General features: G+C 45.2%; 1 protein-coding gene across 2 annotated transcripts in view; it reads left to right on the top strand.

The window, feature by feature from the left end:
- The window catches only part of camta2.L (calmodulin binding transcription activator 2 L homeolog), a 34,652-nt gene that overhangs the window by 9,430 nt on the left and 10,244 nt on the right, over positions 1-14,978 (top strand). For both annotated transcript variants that reach the window (XM_018253852.2, XM_018253851.2), the window contains exons 3-13: positions 204-307; positions 1,851-1,918; positions 2,337-2,472; positions 3,221-3,292; positions 6,341-6,494; positions 8,249-8,389; positions 9,033-10,261; positions 11,441-11,567; positions 11,872-12,006; positions 14,303-14,421; positions 14,650-14,831. In XM_018253852.2, coding sequence (XP_018109341.1) covers positions 204-307; positions 1,851-1,918; positions 2,337-2,472; positions 3,221-3,292; positions 6,341-6,494; positions 8,249-8,389; positions 9,033-10,261; positions 11,441-11,567; positions 11,872-12,006; positions 14,303-14,421; positions 14,650-14,831 — 2,467 coding nt within the window. The remainder of the gene's footprint in view (positions 1-203; positions 308-1,850; positions 1,919-2,336; positions 2,473-3,220; positions 3,293-6,340; positions 6,495-8,248; positions 8,390-9,032; positions 10,262-11,440; positions 11,568-11,871; positions 12,007-14,302; positions 14,422-14,649; positions 14,832-14,978) is intronic.

The following is a 14,978-nucleotide window of genomic DNA, read 5'->3' as shown; positions in this document are numbered from 1 at the left end:
ATATAATATATATTATACACAGTCATGTGACACACACAGGCTATTGCTGCTGTCTCTCAGTCCCTGGGAACCCTGAGGCTTTGGGCCCAGGAGGCAACACCAGTAACAGATGCAACTGCTTCTCCAGCCGCTGGTGCCCCCATTCTACTTCCTCCCATTGTCTTCAGCTGAACCTACTGACCCACCTCTCATTGTCTGTGTAGAGAACAGCCACCATATCAAAGTTTTTCTGCCCAAGAAACTCCTCGAGTGTCTCCCCAAGTGCACTCTCCTGCCCAAAGAGAGACTGCGCTGGAACACCAATGAGGTGAGCTCTACCCACTACTGTGTCCTCTGCTCTCTCTCCATGCTCTTCTGCTCTCTCTCTCTCTCTCTCCATGCTCTTCTGCTCTCTCTCTCTCTCTCTCTCTCTCTCTCTCTCTCTCTATGCTCTTCTTCTCTCTCTCTCTCTATGCTCTTCTGCTCTCTCTCTCTCTCTCTATGCTCTTCTGCTCTCTTTCTCTCTCTCTCTCTCATATATATATATATATATATATATATATATATATATATATATATATATATATATATATATATATATATATGTATATATATATATATGCTCTTCTTCTTCTCTCTCTCTATGTATGCTCTTCTTCTCTCTCTCTCTGTCTATGTATGCTCTCCTTCTCTCTGTCTATGTATGCTCTTCTTCTTTCTCTCTCTCACTCTCTCTGTATGCTCTTCTCTCTCTCTCTCTCTCTCTCTCTCTCTATGCTCTTCTGCTCTCTTTCTCTCTCTCTCTCTCTCTCTCTCTCTCTCTCTCTCTCTCTCTCTCTATGCTCTTCTGCTCTCTTTCTCTCTCTCTCTCTCTCTCTCTCTCTCTCTCTCTCTCTCTATGCTCTTCTGCTCTCTCTCTATGTATGCTCTTCTTCTCTCTGTCTATGTATGCTCTTCTTCTTTCTCTCTCTCACTCTCTCTGTATGCTCTTCTCTCTCTCTCTATGCTCTTCTGCTCTCTTTCTCTCTCTCTCTCTCTCTCTCTCTCTCTCTCTCTCTCTCTCTCTATGCTCTTCTGCTCTCTCTCTCTGTCTATGTATGCTCTTCTTCTTCTCTCTCTCTATGTATGCTCTTCTTCTCTCTCTCTATGTATGCTCTTCTTCTTTCTCTCTCTCACTCTCTCTGTATGCTCTTCTCTCTCTCTCTCTCTCTCTCTCTCTCTCTCTCTCTCTATGCTCTTCTGCTCTCTTTCTCTGTCTCTCTCTCTCTCTCTGCTCTTCTGCTCTCTCTCTCTCTCTCTCTCTCTCTCTCATATATATATATATATATATATATATATATATATATATATATATATATATATATATATATATATATATATATATATATAGATATATATATGTGTGTGCTCGTCTACACACTCTCTCTCTATGTATGTATTCTCTTCTTCTCTCTCTCTCTCTCTGTATGCTCTTATTCACTCTCTCTCTCTCTCTCTCTCTCTCTATGCTTGTCTTCACTCTCTCTCTCTATGTATGTATGCTCTTCTTTTCTCACTCTCTCTCTATGTATGTATGCTCTTCTTCTCTCTCTCTGTGTGCATTCTCTTCTCTCTCTCTCTCTCTCTCTCTCTCTCTCTCTCTCTCTCTCTCTCTCTCTCTCTCTCTCTCTCTCTCTCTATATATATATATATATATATATATATATATATATATATATATATGTTTGTCTTCACACTCTGTATGTATGTATGCTCTTCTTTTCTCACTCTCTCTCTATGTATGTATGTATGCTCTTCTTCTCTCTCTCTCTCTATGTATGCTCTTATGCTCTCTCTAAACATGTTCTTCTGTATCTATCTCTGTTGTGTAGGAAATCGCATCGTATCTCATCACATTTGAGAGACATGAGGAGTGGTTGTCCAGTGCCCCTAAGACAAGGTAAGTCAGCTTCCCAGTTTTAGGCCAGTGTGTATGTTACATGCTGCAGTGTCCCCTGTCCCCCAGTTACACACAAACAAACACGTTATGTGGCTTTGTGCTGAGTAATGGGGAACCTATTTGCACCCTAGAATTGCGGAACAGCTGAGGCTGATTGTGCTGAACACAGGGTACCCTAACTGGATGACTGTTACATGTGGATATTGCACCTGTTTCTTAGGCCAGTGTGTAATTGTGCAATAACCTGTGTCAGCCAATCAGCTTGTGCTTTCTTTGTTCTGTACATAGGCCCAATAGAAGTATAGACTTGGGGAAGGGCTGGGACAGTTGTGCTGAGCACTAGGCACCCCATTTGCACAACAGAATTTGGAGCAGATGGGGGCTTACAAGTGGATAATGTGCCTGTTTCTTGCACCAGACCTCAGAATGGCTCCATCATCCTCTATAATCGTAAGAAGGTGAAATATCGCAAGGATGGATATTGCTGGAAAAAGAGGAAGGATGGGAAAACAACACGAGAAGATCACATGAAACTGAAAGTGCAAGGAATGGAGGTGAGCTTACTAACAACACTGAATGGGTTAGAAAGTCACGTCATTTCCCTTCCCACCCCTAATTTACATATATAAATTAGCAGTCAAATTAGGTTCGGCAAGGCACAAGGATTCGGCCGAATCCTGCTGAAAAAGGCAGAATCCTGAACCGAATCCTAGATTCCGTGTATCCATAGTTTTAACATCCCTCTACTAAATAACCCATAATGCAGCAGTTGTTAAGAAGAAGCAAGAGTGGGCTCATCTGTACTGGATCCTCTCAACCACATGGTGGAGCTTATGCAGATCAGCAACAGAATGCAAGCTGAATGCTCCACCCACACTATACTGTTACATACATATTAACATCAGTGCATGTAGACCGTGGCATTGTAGGGTCAGGGGGAGGATTTCAATGGTGCATGCATACAGACAGTCGGCCATATTGATTACTTCAAGCAGGGAAACAGGACAGTGTTACAGACCACTTACTCTAACAAGTGGATGGATGTTGGGGAGGCACTTAGTGATAAGGTTCAGCTCCTCATAATAAATAAACCAGGTTGAAAAGGCACTTCTTGTCCTTTAAAGATGATATATGTGTTAATTAATTTTAATTGTAAAATGCCAGTATGTAGCAATATCCAGTGAGGCTGTCCCTTTGCACAATACACTAGTGATGTACATGACTGATACTTGGCCCAGCCCGTTACAGAGAATAGTTGGCAGTTGCACGCTGGTAACATTCATCATCTGTTTCTCTCTGCAGTGTTTATACGGATGTTACGTTCACTCTTCTATAGTCCCAACATTTCACCGCCGTTGCTACTGGCTTTTGCAGGTAAGTGCACATTAGCTCTGGTAAGACCAACTCCTAGTGGAGCCACGTGGGTCCCTGATGGGCATTCTATATCAGCTCAGGACAGTGATGGACGTTCTATATCAGCTCAGGACAGTGATGGACGTTCTATATCAGCTCAGGACAGTGATGGACGTTCTATATCAGCTCAGGACAGTGATGGACGTTCTATATCAGCTCAGGACAGTGATGGACAGTCAGGACAGTGATGACATATATCAGCTCAGTGATGGACATTCTGCTCAGGACAGTGATGGAGACAGTGCTATATCAGCTCAGGACAGTGATGGACAGGTCCAGGACAGTGATGTTCTATATCAGGACCTTCTATATCAGCTTCAGGACAGTGATGGAATAATCTATAATAGGCAGGGACAAGTGATGGACATTCTATATCAGCTGCAGCGGACCAGTGATGGGACATTCTATATCAGCTCAGGACAGTGATGGACATTGTATATCAGCTCAGGACAGTGATGGACATTCTATATCAGCTCAGGACAGTGATGTACATTCTATATCAGCTCAGGACAGTGATGGACGTTCTATATCAGCTCAGGACAGTGATGGACGTTCTATATCAGCTCAGGACAGTGATGGACGTTCTATATCAGCTCAGGACAGTGATGGACATTCTATATCAGGTCAGGACAGTGATGGACGTTCTATATCAGCTCAGGACAGTGATGGACGTTCTATATCAGGTCAGGATAGTGATGGGAATTCTATATCAGCTCAGGACAGTGATGGACGTTCTATATCAGCTCAGGACAGTGATGGACGTTCTATATCAGCTCAGGACAGTGATGGACATTGTATATCAGCTCAGGACAGTGATGGACATTGTATATCAGGTCAGGACAGTGATGGACATTCTATATCAGCTCAGGACAGTGATGGACATTCTATATCAGGTCAGGACAGTGATGGACATTCTATATCAGCTCAGGACAGTGATGGACATTCTATATCAGGTCAGGACAGTGATGGACATTCTATATCAGCTCAGGACAGTGACAGTCGGAGCTGATTGAGTTCTATAATCAGCTTCAGGACAGTGATGGTGGGACAGTGATGGACATTCTCAGCTCAGGACAGTGATGGCACGTTCTATATCAGGGACATGATGGACGTTCTATATCAATCAGGACAGTGATGAGACATTCTATATCAGCATACAGGACAGTGTGACGTACATCATTCAGCTCAACAGAGACCAGTGGGACGTTCTATTAACAGGATCATTAGTCGGATGTGGCGAATTCTATATCAGCTCAGGACTGGGACACATCCATATATACAGCACATCAGAGACAGTGATGGACATTCCTATATCAGCTTCAGGACAGTTGATGGACAGTTCTATATCAGGTCAGGACAGTGATTGGAATTCTATATCCAGCTCAGGACAGTGTCATGGACGTTCTATATCAGCTCAGGACAGTGATGGACGTTCTATATCAGCTCAGGACAGTGAATGGACAATTGTTATATCAGCTCAGGACAGTGATGGAGGTCAGGACAGTGATGGACATTCTATATCAGCTCAGGACAGTGATGGACGTTCTATATCAGCTCAGGACAGTGATGGAGGTTCTATATCAGCTCAGGACAGTGATGGACATTGTATATCAGCTCAGGACAGTGATGGACATTGTATATCAGGTCAGGACAGTGATGGACATTCTATATCAGCTCAGGACAGTGATGGACATTGATATACAGGTCAGGACAGTGATGGACATATCAGTCATGATGGACATTGTATATCAGCTCAGGACAGTGATGGACATTCTATATCAGGTCAGGACAGTGATGGACGTTCTATATCAGCTCAGGACAGTGATGGACATTCTATATCAGGTCGGGACAGTGATGGACATTCTATATCAGCTCAGGACAGTGATGGACATTGTATATCAGGTCAGGACAGTGATGGACATTCTATATCAGCTCAGGACAGTGATGGACATTGTATATCAGCTCAGGACAGTGATGGACGTTCTATATCAGGTCAGGACAGTGATGGGAATTCTATATCAGCTCAGGACAGTGATGGACGTTCTATATCAGGTCAGGACAGTGATGGGAATTCTATATCAGCTCAGGACAGTGATGGACGTTCTATATCAGCTCAGGACAGTGATGGTTCTATATCAGGACATTGATAGGCAATGGACGCCTCATGCCACCTCATGCCGTACTATGAATGTGCAGACGGGTGTTTATGAATAAAAGAATACACTGTACCACATTGGGACTGCTTTCAGCATGGAAGTGTTTAACAACTTTTCAGACACGCTTAAAGGAAAACTATACCCCCAAAATGAATACTTAAGCAACAGATTTATATCATATTAAGTGACATATTAAAGAATCTTACCAAACTGGTATATATACTTAAGTAAATATTGTCCTATTGTCCTTTTACATCTCTTGCCTTGAACCACCATTTCGTGATGGTCTCTGTGCTTCCTCAGAGATCACCTGACCAGAAATACTGCAACTCTAACTGTAGCAGTAATTCTAATTGGCTCATGTGACCTAACAAGGATGGTTTGTTTGGCATGTTTGTGTGCACAGTGAATCTTACGATCCCAGGGGGCGGCCCTTATTTTTTAAAATGGCAATTTCCTATTTATGATTACCCAATGGCACATACTACTAGAAAAGTATATTATTATGAAAATGGTTTATTTACATGAAGCAGGGTTTTACATATGAGCTGTTTTATGCAATATCTTTTTATAAAGACCTACATTGTTTGAGGAGTATAGTTTCCTTTAAAGTCTTCGAAGTGCACCGCTTTAATACCATTTTTTACATTAACTTAGAGGATAAGTGGATCCCGTTAATTAAGTTGGTGCTGCATCGATGTGACTATCTACACTAAGCGTGGAGTTCACCTATTTTGTACCAACTTTTCAGTCTGTTCTGGAGTAGTGAAATATTGGCAGTTTTGAGGTGTGAGAGATTCAATGTCTGTGTTAGGGGGGACCAGTCATGGGCTATAACTCTTTTCTCTTTTAGAATCCAGACATAGTTCTGGTTCATTACCTGAATGTTCCAGCCATTGAGGATTGTGGGAAGATTTGTGGCCCTATACTTTGTGCCACCAATAGTGATCGTAAGGAGTGGATGAAATGGAGCAAAGAGGAGCTGATTAGTCAACTTAAGCCTATGTGTAAGTCACAAGCCAAACATGAATTTGTTTTATAGATCATACGGAACCATTGCCAGCTGGGCTATCAGGTGAAGTGTAGAGCGGGCCAATCTGATGGGGGGGGGGGGGTGTTCTCCCACGCCAGTCCTATTGAGGCCATAAATGTGTCCATTCTACATGTTTCATAACAGTATAGTCCCATTTACTTGCGAAGGCATGTGCTACAGCTGCCCAGCCTATGCCCAGGTCTCTGCACTTGTACAAACAGCACAAACTCAGCTTGGGGTCACTTGTCTGTTTCCTTAATATCTCTCAATTAGGGAAGGGAGCGAGTAGAAATTAATTGGAGGGAAGAGGATATTGTAATGGGAAGGGGAACATATAAAGGTGTGAAAAAGAAGGAAATGTGATGGGTAGAGAAAGAGAGATTGGAATGGGACTGGAAAGACGAGGAAACATATTGAAGTTTTGGTGTTTTAATAAAAAGAATTGTGGTTTGAGAGCGAGAAGAGGTTAGGGAATGAGTAAGTGAAGAGGAAACAGGGATGGGATGATGAGAGATTAGCAACCCAGGGACAGGTATGTGAAAAGAGATTAGCCAAGGGACAGGTGAGTGAAGGGAGAGGAGCCGAGGGACAGGTGAGTGAAGGGAGAGCAGCAGAGGGACAGGTGAGTGAAGGAAGTGAAGCTGAAGGACAGGTGAGTGAAGGGAGAGGATCCAAGGGACAGGTGAGTGAAGGGAGAGCAGCAGAGGGACAGGTGAGTGAAGGGAGAGCAGCAGAGGGACAGGTGAGTGAAGGAAGTGAAGCTGAGGGACAGGTGAGTGAAGGGAGAGGATCCAAGGGACAGGTGAGTGAAGGGAGAGCAGCAGAGGGACAGGTGAGTGAAGGAAGTGAAGCTGAGGGACAGGTGAGTGAAGGGAGAGGATCCAAGGGACAGGTGAGTGAAGGGAGAGCAGCAGAGGGACAGGTGAGTGAAGGGAGAGGAGCCGAGGGACAGGTGAGTGAAGGGAGAGGAGCCGAGGGACAGGTGAATGAAGGGAGAGAAGCTGAGGGACAGGTGAGTGAAGGGAGAGGATCCAAGGGACAGGTGAGTGAACGGAGAGCAGCAGAGGGACAGGTGAGTGAAGGGAGAGGAGCCGAGGGACAGGTGAGTGAAGGGAGAGGAGCCGAGGGACAGGTGAATGAAGGGAGAGAAGCCGAGGGACGGGTGAGTGAAGGAAGAGGAGCTGAGGGACAGGTGAGTGAAGGGAGAGGATCCGAGGGACAGGTAAGTGAAGGGAGAGCAGCCGAGGGACAGGTGAGTGAAGGAAGAGGAGCTGAGGGACAGGTGAGTGAAGGGAGAGGATCCGAGGGACGGGTGAGTGAAGGGAAAGCAGCCGAAGGACAGGTGAGTGAAGGGAGAGGAGCCGAGGGACAGGTGAGTGAAGGGAGAGGAGCCGAGGGACAGGTGAGTGAAGGGAGAGGAACCGAGGGACAGGTAAGTGAAGGGAGAGAAGCCGAGGGACAGGTGAGTGAAGGGAGAGGAGCCGAGGGACAGGTGAGTGAAGGGAGAGAAGCCGAGGGACAGGTGAGTGAAGGGAGAGGAGCCGAGGGACAGGTGAGTGAAGGGAGAGGAGCCGAGGGACAGGTGAGTGAAGGGAGAGGAGCCGAGGGACAGGTGAGTGAAGGGAGAGGAGCTGAGGGACAGGTGAGTGAAGTAGAATGAAATGAGATGAGGGCAAGAGGAGTAGGTGACTGATAAATAACTGTGGATGCTTTTGCTTTTTGTTTCAGTTCACGGCATTAAATGGTCCTGCAGTAATGGGAATGGAACAAGCGAGTTCTCTATAGAACAACTGGTCCAACAGATCCTGGACACCCACCAGGCCAAACCCCCTCCTCGTACCCACACCTGTATGTGCAGCACCAGCCTGGGTCAGTACCAAATAATCCGTGATTCCCTGGGTCAGTACCAAATAATCCATTATTCCCTGGGTCAGTACCAAATAATCCATTATTCCCGGGGTCAGTACCAAATAATCCATGATTCCCTGGGTCAGTAAAAAATAATCCATGATTACTTGGGTCAGTACCAAATAATCCATTATTCACCGGGTCAGTACAGAATAATCCATTTTTCACTGGGTCAGTACAGAATAATCCATTATTCACCGGGTCAGTACCAAATAATCCATGATTCCCTGGGTCAGTACCAAATAATCCACGATTCTCTGGGTCAGTACCAAATAATCCACGATTCTCTGGGTCAGTACCAAATAATCCACGATTCTCTGGGTCAGTACCAAATAATCCACGATTCTCTGGGTCAGTACCAAATAATCCATGATTCTCTGGGTCAGTACCAAATAATCCATGATTCCCTGGGTCAGTACCAAATCACTGGGTAAATCACACTTTGTTCCTCTTTGTGTCAGAACCACAACATTTTTTTTAACTGGTGACAACGACACACTCTCCACTTATTGTGTATTGTCTCTGGGCACGATCTTTCGTGTACGGCAGAATATATTTCTCATTGATTTTTTTTTTCATTTGTCCTTTTGCTCCTCCCCCATAGGGTCAACAGGAGGGGTTCCTCACAAATGTACCAGTACAAAGCACCGCATCATTTCCCCAAAGGTGGAGCCAAGGATGTGCCCATTGCCCGCTCTCACTGAGGTTCAGAATATTTCCTCCTCTGCTGAGCCAGACCAGGGTAAGGAAAGGAGAGCCACACCAAAGGGTTGTAGGACTCCTTCAGGCAGTGACCCAAGCTCCTCCCATTCCTACGCTGAACTGCCAGATAGCACACAAGCCTCCCCGCCTCTGACCCTCACCAATGGATTCTATACAGACCAGGAACTAACTGGCGTCACGATTACAGCTGCACCTGGGGTGCCTGGCATTAGCGCAGTGTTAGTGATGACGGGGATACCGGAAAAGCCACTGGCATTAACACCCAGTCAGCAACTTGTACCATCGGGAAACCAGTCTAATTCTGCACCAGTTAGTGTGTCCCTGATACCTTCTCCTGTTGAGGGCCTCCTGCTGTCTTCTTCTCAGAGTCTGGAGGTAGCAATGGAGGCTGCTCCAGGGAGCACTAGTGGTCCAGTCACATTTGATCCTGACTCCTTCCTCAACAGTCCCAGAGAAGGGCAGACCTATGGGGGGGCATCAGGGACAGCAGAGTTTAAGACTGAAAGCTCAGAAGGAGGAGAAGCAGATAGAGAAGCCCAAGAGGAAGGCTGCATGGAGTCAGTGGAGCAGAAATCATTGGTTAAAGAGGAGAAGCCAAACATGCAGAAGGAGGTGCTAGTGGTAGAAGATCATAGGGAAGAGGAGGAGAGCAGCGGTTTGGAGGTGGAGATGGACACCAGGGAGGAACAGGATGAGTCCAGGCAGGAGGAGGTTGCAGAAGCACCTGGTGATGGTCAGGAGGAGGACAAGCCAGACGGAACCCATATGAGGGACCTTTACTCCATCATCCACAATGACCTGAGCTCATCTTCTGGGGCCTCCAGTGACCACATGGAATTGTCTGCAGAAAACTTCAACATCTCTTTCGACAGCCAATTCCCCGACCTCATCTCTGACCTGATGACTGAGGAGGCTCCTCCAGGAGACTATGAACATTATGGAGCGCCCCAGGCACAATCTTCTCCGGCTCAAGCCCAGTATGTACAGCAGCAGGTCCAGCCAATTGCAGCTAGTGCTTCAGTGGTGGGGACAGTCTTCTCTGATGGGAGAGAGGAGACTCCAAGCCTTGTTGGGATCACAGACTTCTCTCCAGAATGGTCCTACCCCGAGGTGAGGCTTTTTGCTTAAAGGGATACTATCATGGGAAAACATGTTGTTTTTTTTTTCAAAACACATCAGTTAATAGGGCTGCTCCATCAGAATTGAAATCCACTTCTCAAAAGAGCAAACAGATTTTTTTAGATTTAATTTTGAAATGTGACATGGGGCTAGACATATTGTCAGTTTCCCAGCTGCCCCAAGTCATGTGACTTGTGCTCTGATGAACTTCGGTTAGAGTGATATCACCCCACCCCCTCCCCAGCAGCCTAACAACAGAACAATGGTCAGGTAACCAGATAGCAGCTCCCTAACACATGATAAAAGCTCAACACAATTTCCGCTTGCACTAACCGGCCCTCCTTCGTTGATCCTGCTAGGTGACCAGTCCTTGGGGGATACGGCGATCCCCATAAATCGGTATTTGACAAAGTGGAGAGTACTGGCACTCAATAGCAATTGCAAAGGGGTTACCCCCTACGTATTTATTCAGTCAAACAAATGCACAAAGTTTCGGGGGCTTGCCCCTTCGTCAGGTGATACAATACAATTACGTAACATCCCTTAAATACCCTTAGGCCCCTCCCACCAAGGTGAGTACAAAAATACTTAAAATTCAAGTCCATTATAGAAAGTCCATATGCAGGTTAAAGTGAAGCTCCAATCATGTGCAATTATAACTCGATCCATCTGTAACAAAATTAAAAGATACAGACATTCTAGAGGAACATTTATTGTAATATTCTTTCCCTATTGTAAAAGAGAAACAATTACCTTTCCCTTTGAAGTTATTCAGGTATAATTCTTATCAGTAGATTATCTGAAAAGTAGGCTTCCACACCTGTTATTCTTTGCAATTGCTATTGAGTGCCAGGACTCTTCACTTTGTCAACATAACAGCTACCTGGTAGATCTAAGAACAGCACTCAATAGTAAAATCCAGGTCCCACTGAGACACATTCAGTTACATTGAGTAGGAGAAACAACAGGCTGCCAGAAAGCAGTTCCATCCTAAAGTGCTGGCTCTTTCTGAAATCACATGACCAGGCAAAATGAGCTGAGATGCACCTACACACCAATATTACAACTAAATACACTTGCTGGTTCAGGAATGACATTTTATATTGTACAGTGAATTATTTGCAGTGTAAACTGGCTCTACCTAATCTCCCTCTCTTCTCTCTTTATTAGGGGGGTGTTAAGATCCTGATTACAGGTCCCTGGGTAGAGAATACAGACTCTTATTCCTGTGTATTTGATCAGCTGACTGTGCCGGCCTCTCTCATCCAATCAGGAGTCCTACGCTGTTATTGCCCAGGTAAGTGTGGGACTGTATAGTAATATGAAGTGTTATGGGAAGGAATGGGCTATTATGTATGGCATTCCTGGGCACAATGGGGCACTAACCCATGGTAGCCAATCAGATGTTTCCTTTCATTGTTCTACTTGCAGCTGTCTAACAAAAGCCACTTGCTGATTTGTTATCAGTCACTGCCCAGTGCTGGGGAATGAGTGTTTCCCATCTTCTACACCCATTACCATTACGGAAGAGTGCAGCATGTGTAAGTGTGTGTGTGTGAATATCACAACAGTTGTTGATATGTGTGAGTTTGCACTTACAGCACATGAGGCCGGCCTGGTCACACTGCAGGTCATACATCAGCAGCAAGTTATCTCTCACTCTGTCGTCTTTGAGTATCGTGCCCGAAACTTCCTCACCCTGCCCAGCACCCAGTTGGACTGGCTCTCACTCGATGGTAAGGCCCCTTCCTACCTGCTGGGGGCATGCATATTCAAACTTAGGTGCTGTTCCAGCTGAATGGTGCTTAGTACAGGGAATACCTATGCTGTCAAAGTTTTATGGGATCTCTCTGTACAGACTATGAGCAAACTTAGGGGACTGTTCCTGCTGAATTGTGCTTAGTACAGGGAATACCTATGCTGCCATAGTTTTATGGGATCTCTCTGTACAGACTATGAGCAAACTTAGGGGACTGTTCCTGCTGAATTGTGCTTAGTACAGGGAATACCTATGTGCCATAGTTTTATGGGATCTCTCTGTACAGACTATGAGCAAACTTAGGGACTGTTCCTGCTGAATTGTGCTTAGTACAGGGAATACCTATGCTGCCATAGTTTTATGGGATCTCTCTGTACAGACTATGAGCAAACTTAGGGGGCTGTTCCTGCTGAATTGTGCTTAGTACAGGGGAATACCTATGCTGCCATAGTTTTATGGGATTTCTCTGTACAGACTATGAGCAAATTTAGGGACTGTTCCTGCTGAATTGTGCTTAGTACAGGGGAATACCTATGCTTCCATAGTTTTATGGGATCTCTCTGTACAGACTATGAGCAAACTTAGGGGACTGTTCCTGCTGAATTGTGCTTAGTACAGGGAATACCTATGCTGTCATAGTTTTATGGGATCTCTCTGTACAGACTATGAGCAAACTTAGGGACTGTTCCTGCTGAATTGTGCTTAGTACAGGGAATACCTATGCTGCCATAGTTTTATGGGATCTCTCTGTACAGACTATGAGCAAACTTAGGGACTGTTCCTGCTGAATTGTGCTTAGTACAGGGAATACCTATGCTGCCATAGTTTTATGGGATCTCTCTGTACAGACTATGAGCAAACTTAGGGGGCTGTTCCTGCTGAATTGTGCTTAGTACAGGGGAATACCTATGCTGCCATAGTTTTATGGGATTTCTCTGTACAGACTATGAGCAAATTTAGGGACTGTTCCTGCTGAATTGTGCTTAGTACAGGGGAATACCTATGCTTCCATAGTTTTATGGGATCTCTCTGTACAGACTATGAGCAAACTTAGGGGACTGTTCCTGCTGAATTGTGCTTAGTACAGGGAATACCTATGCTGTCATAGTTTTATGGGATCTCTCTGTACAGACTATGAGCAAACTTAGGGACTGTTCCTGCTGAATTGTGCTTAGTACAGGGAATACCTATGCTGCCATAGTTTTATGGGATCTCTCTGTACAGACTATGAGCAAACTTAGGGACTGTTCCTGCTGAATTGTGCTTAGTACAGGGAATACCTATGCTTCCATAGTTTTATGGGATCTCTCTGTACAGACTATGAGCAAACTTAGGGGACTGTTCCTGCTGAATTGTGCTTAGTACAGGGAATACCTATGCTGTCATAGTTTTATGGGATCTCTCTGTACAGACTATGAGCAAACTTAGGGACTGTTCCTGCTGAATTGTGCTTAGTACAGGGAATACCTATGCTGCCATAGTTTTATGGGATCTCTCTGTACAGACTATGAGCAAACTTAGGGACTGTTCCTGCTGAATTGTGCTTAGTACAGGGAATACCTATGCTGCCATAGTTTTATGGGATCTCTCTTTACAGAGTATGAGCAAACATACATATATCTGTAACCTTGTTATGAGCTAAGGGGGCCCAGCCTGAAGGTCAGTTAGGGGGAGATTTGGGGTGTGTGTGGGGGGGAGAGAGAGAGCAATGTTGAGATGGAATGATTATGGGGTGGGGAGCTGGTTTTGGTATAAGGGGTGTAGGGGAGCATTCAGTGGTTGGTACAGTAGCTGGTCAGTCAGTGGGAATGTTTGAGGGTTCAGCAGTACAGGAGAGAGTAACAATGTGTAGGACAATTATGACATATAATTAGAGAGGAAGATGAGGGTAGAAGTGTATATAGTATAGTATATAGAGTAAGTGCATTGATACATGAGAGTGAGATGGAGGAGATTAATATCACTGTCTCTCCTTCTGTCCCTTTGTGTTTTCTGGTCTCTGGTATCCAACCATTTCTCTCCGTCTTACCCCTCTTGTTACTTCACTCTCTGTTACTTCTTTGGTGTCTCCATTATTTCTCTTCCTTGTCTGCCTCTTTGCTCTTCTCCTTTTTACCCTCCATATTTAATTTCATTGCATTATTGTCTGATCTTCTGTTCTCTCTTACTTTCCTATTGCCTCTTCCATCCCTCTCACTCTTCTGCCTCCTTATCTGTCTCATTTGCCCCTCTCACCCCTGTTTGTCTCTACATTGTGCCCGTGTCTCTTGCAGACAGTCAGTTTAGGATGTCTATCCTGGAGAGGCTGGAACAGATGGAGAGGAGAATGGCCAATATGAGCTCTGGACAAGCCCAGCAGACTTCTGGCTCTCGGAGAGGAGAGAGCACAAAGGTCAGTGGTGTTGGTTAGTGGGGGGCATATCATTTTCATGGTGCCATGTTCCTGGGGGCAACACAGTCCTTGTTCTGTCCAGCCTCTCTGTGTGTGAGGTACAGCCCCACTATTTGGGCTACATTCATTGGCTTGTGTAGAAATATCATGTTGCTCATAGGGATTAAATAGACATAGGTATTTGCCCCTGGGGGAGGAGTGTGAGCCACACACATTTCTTTTTTTCAGATGTCAAGTGCTGATTCCTTTGAGGCTCGATTGGTGGCAGTGTGTGAGAAAATGATGTCACAGAGCTGCTGGGTGACATCAGACCTTCTAATGCATGAGATGAGTTTCCGAGGCATGACTCTGCTCCACCTCGCAGCTGCTCAGGGATACGCCCAGCTCATACACACCCTGATACAGTGGCGGTGAGTGCGGGTATCTGCTTCACTGCTGCTTAGCCTGAGAGTGGGGCAACAGGCAGTTGGGGGGTAAATAGGGTGCAGAGGACAATGACATCAGGAACGGAGGGGACTGCTTGTTTCAAGAAGAGTGTTTGTCCCCTTATTTATTGC

Source organism: Xenopus laevis, chromosome 3L (genome assembly GCF_017654675.1).
Source record: "Xenopus laevis strain J_2021 chromosome 3L, Xenopus_laevis_v10.1, whole genome shotgun sequence".
NCBI classification, from domain to species: Eukaryota; Metazoa; Chordata; class Amphibia; order Anura; family Pipidae; genus Xenopus; species Xenopus laevis.
The sequence above is the reverse complement of the archived record's forward strand: the minus strand, read 5'-3'. Positions and strand labels throughout refer to the sequence as shown.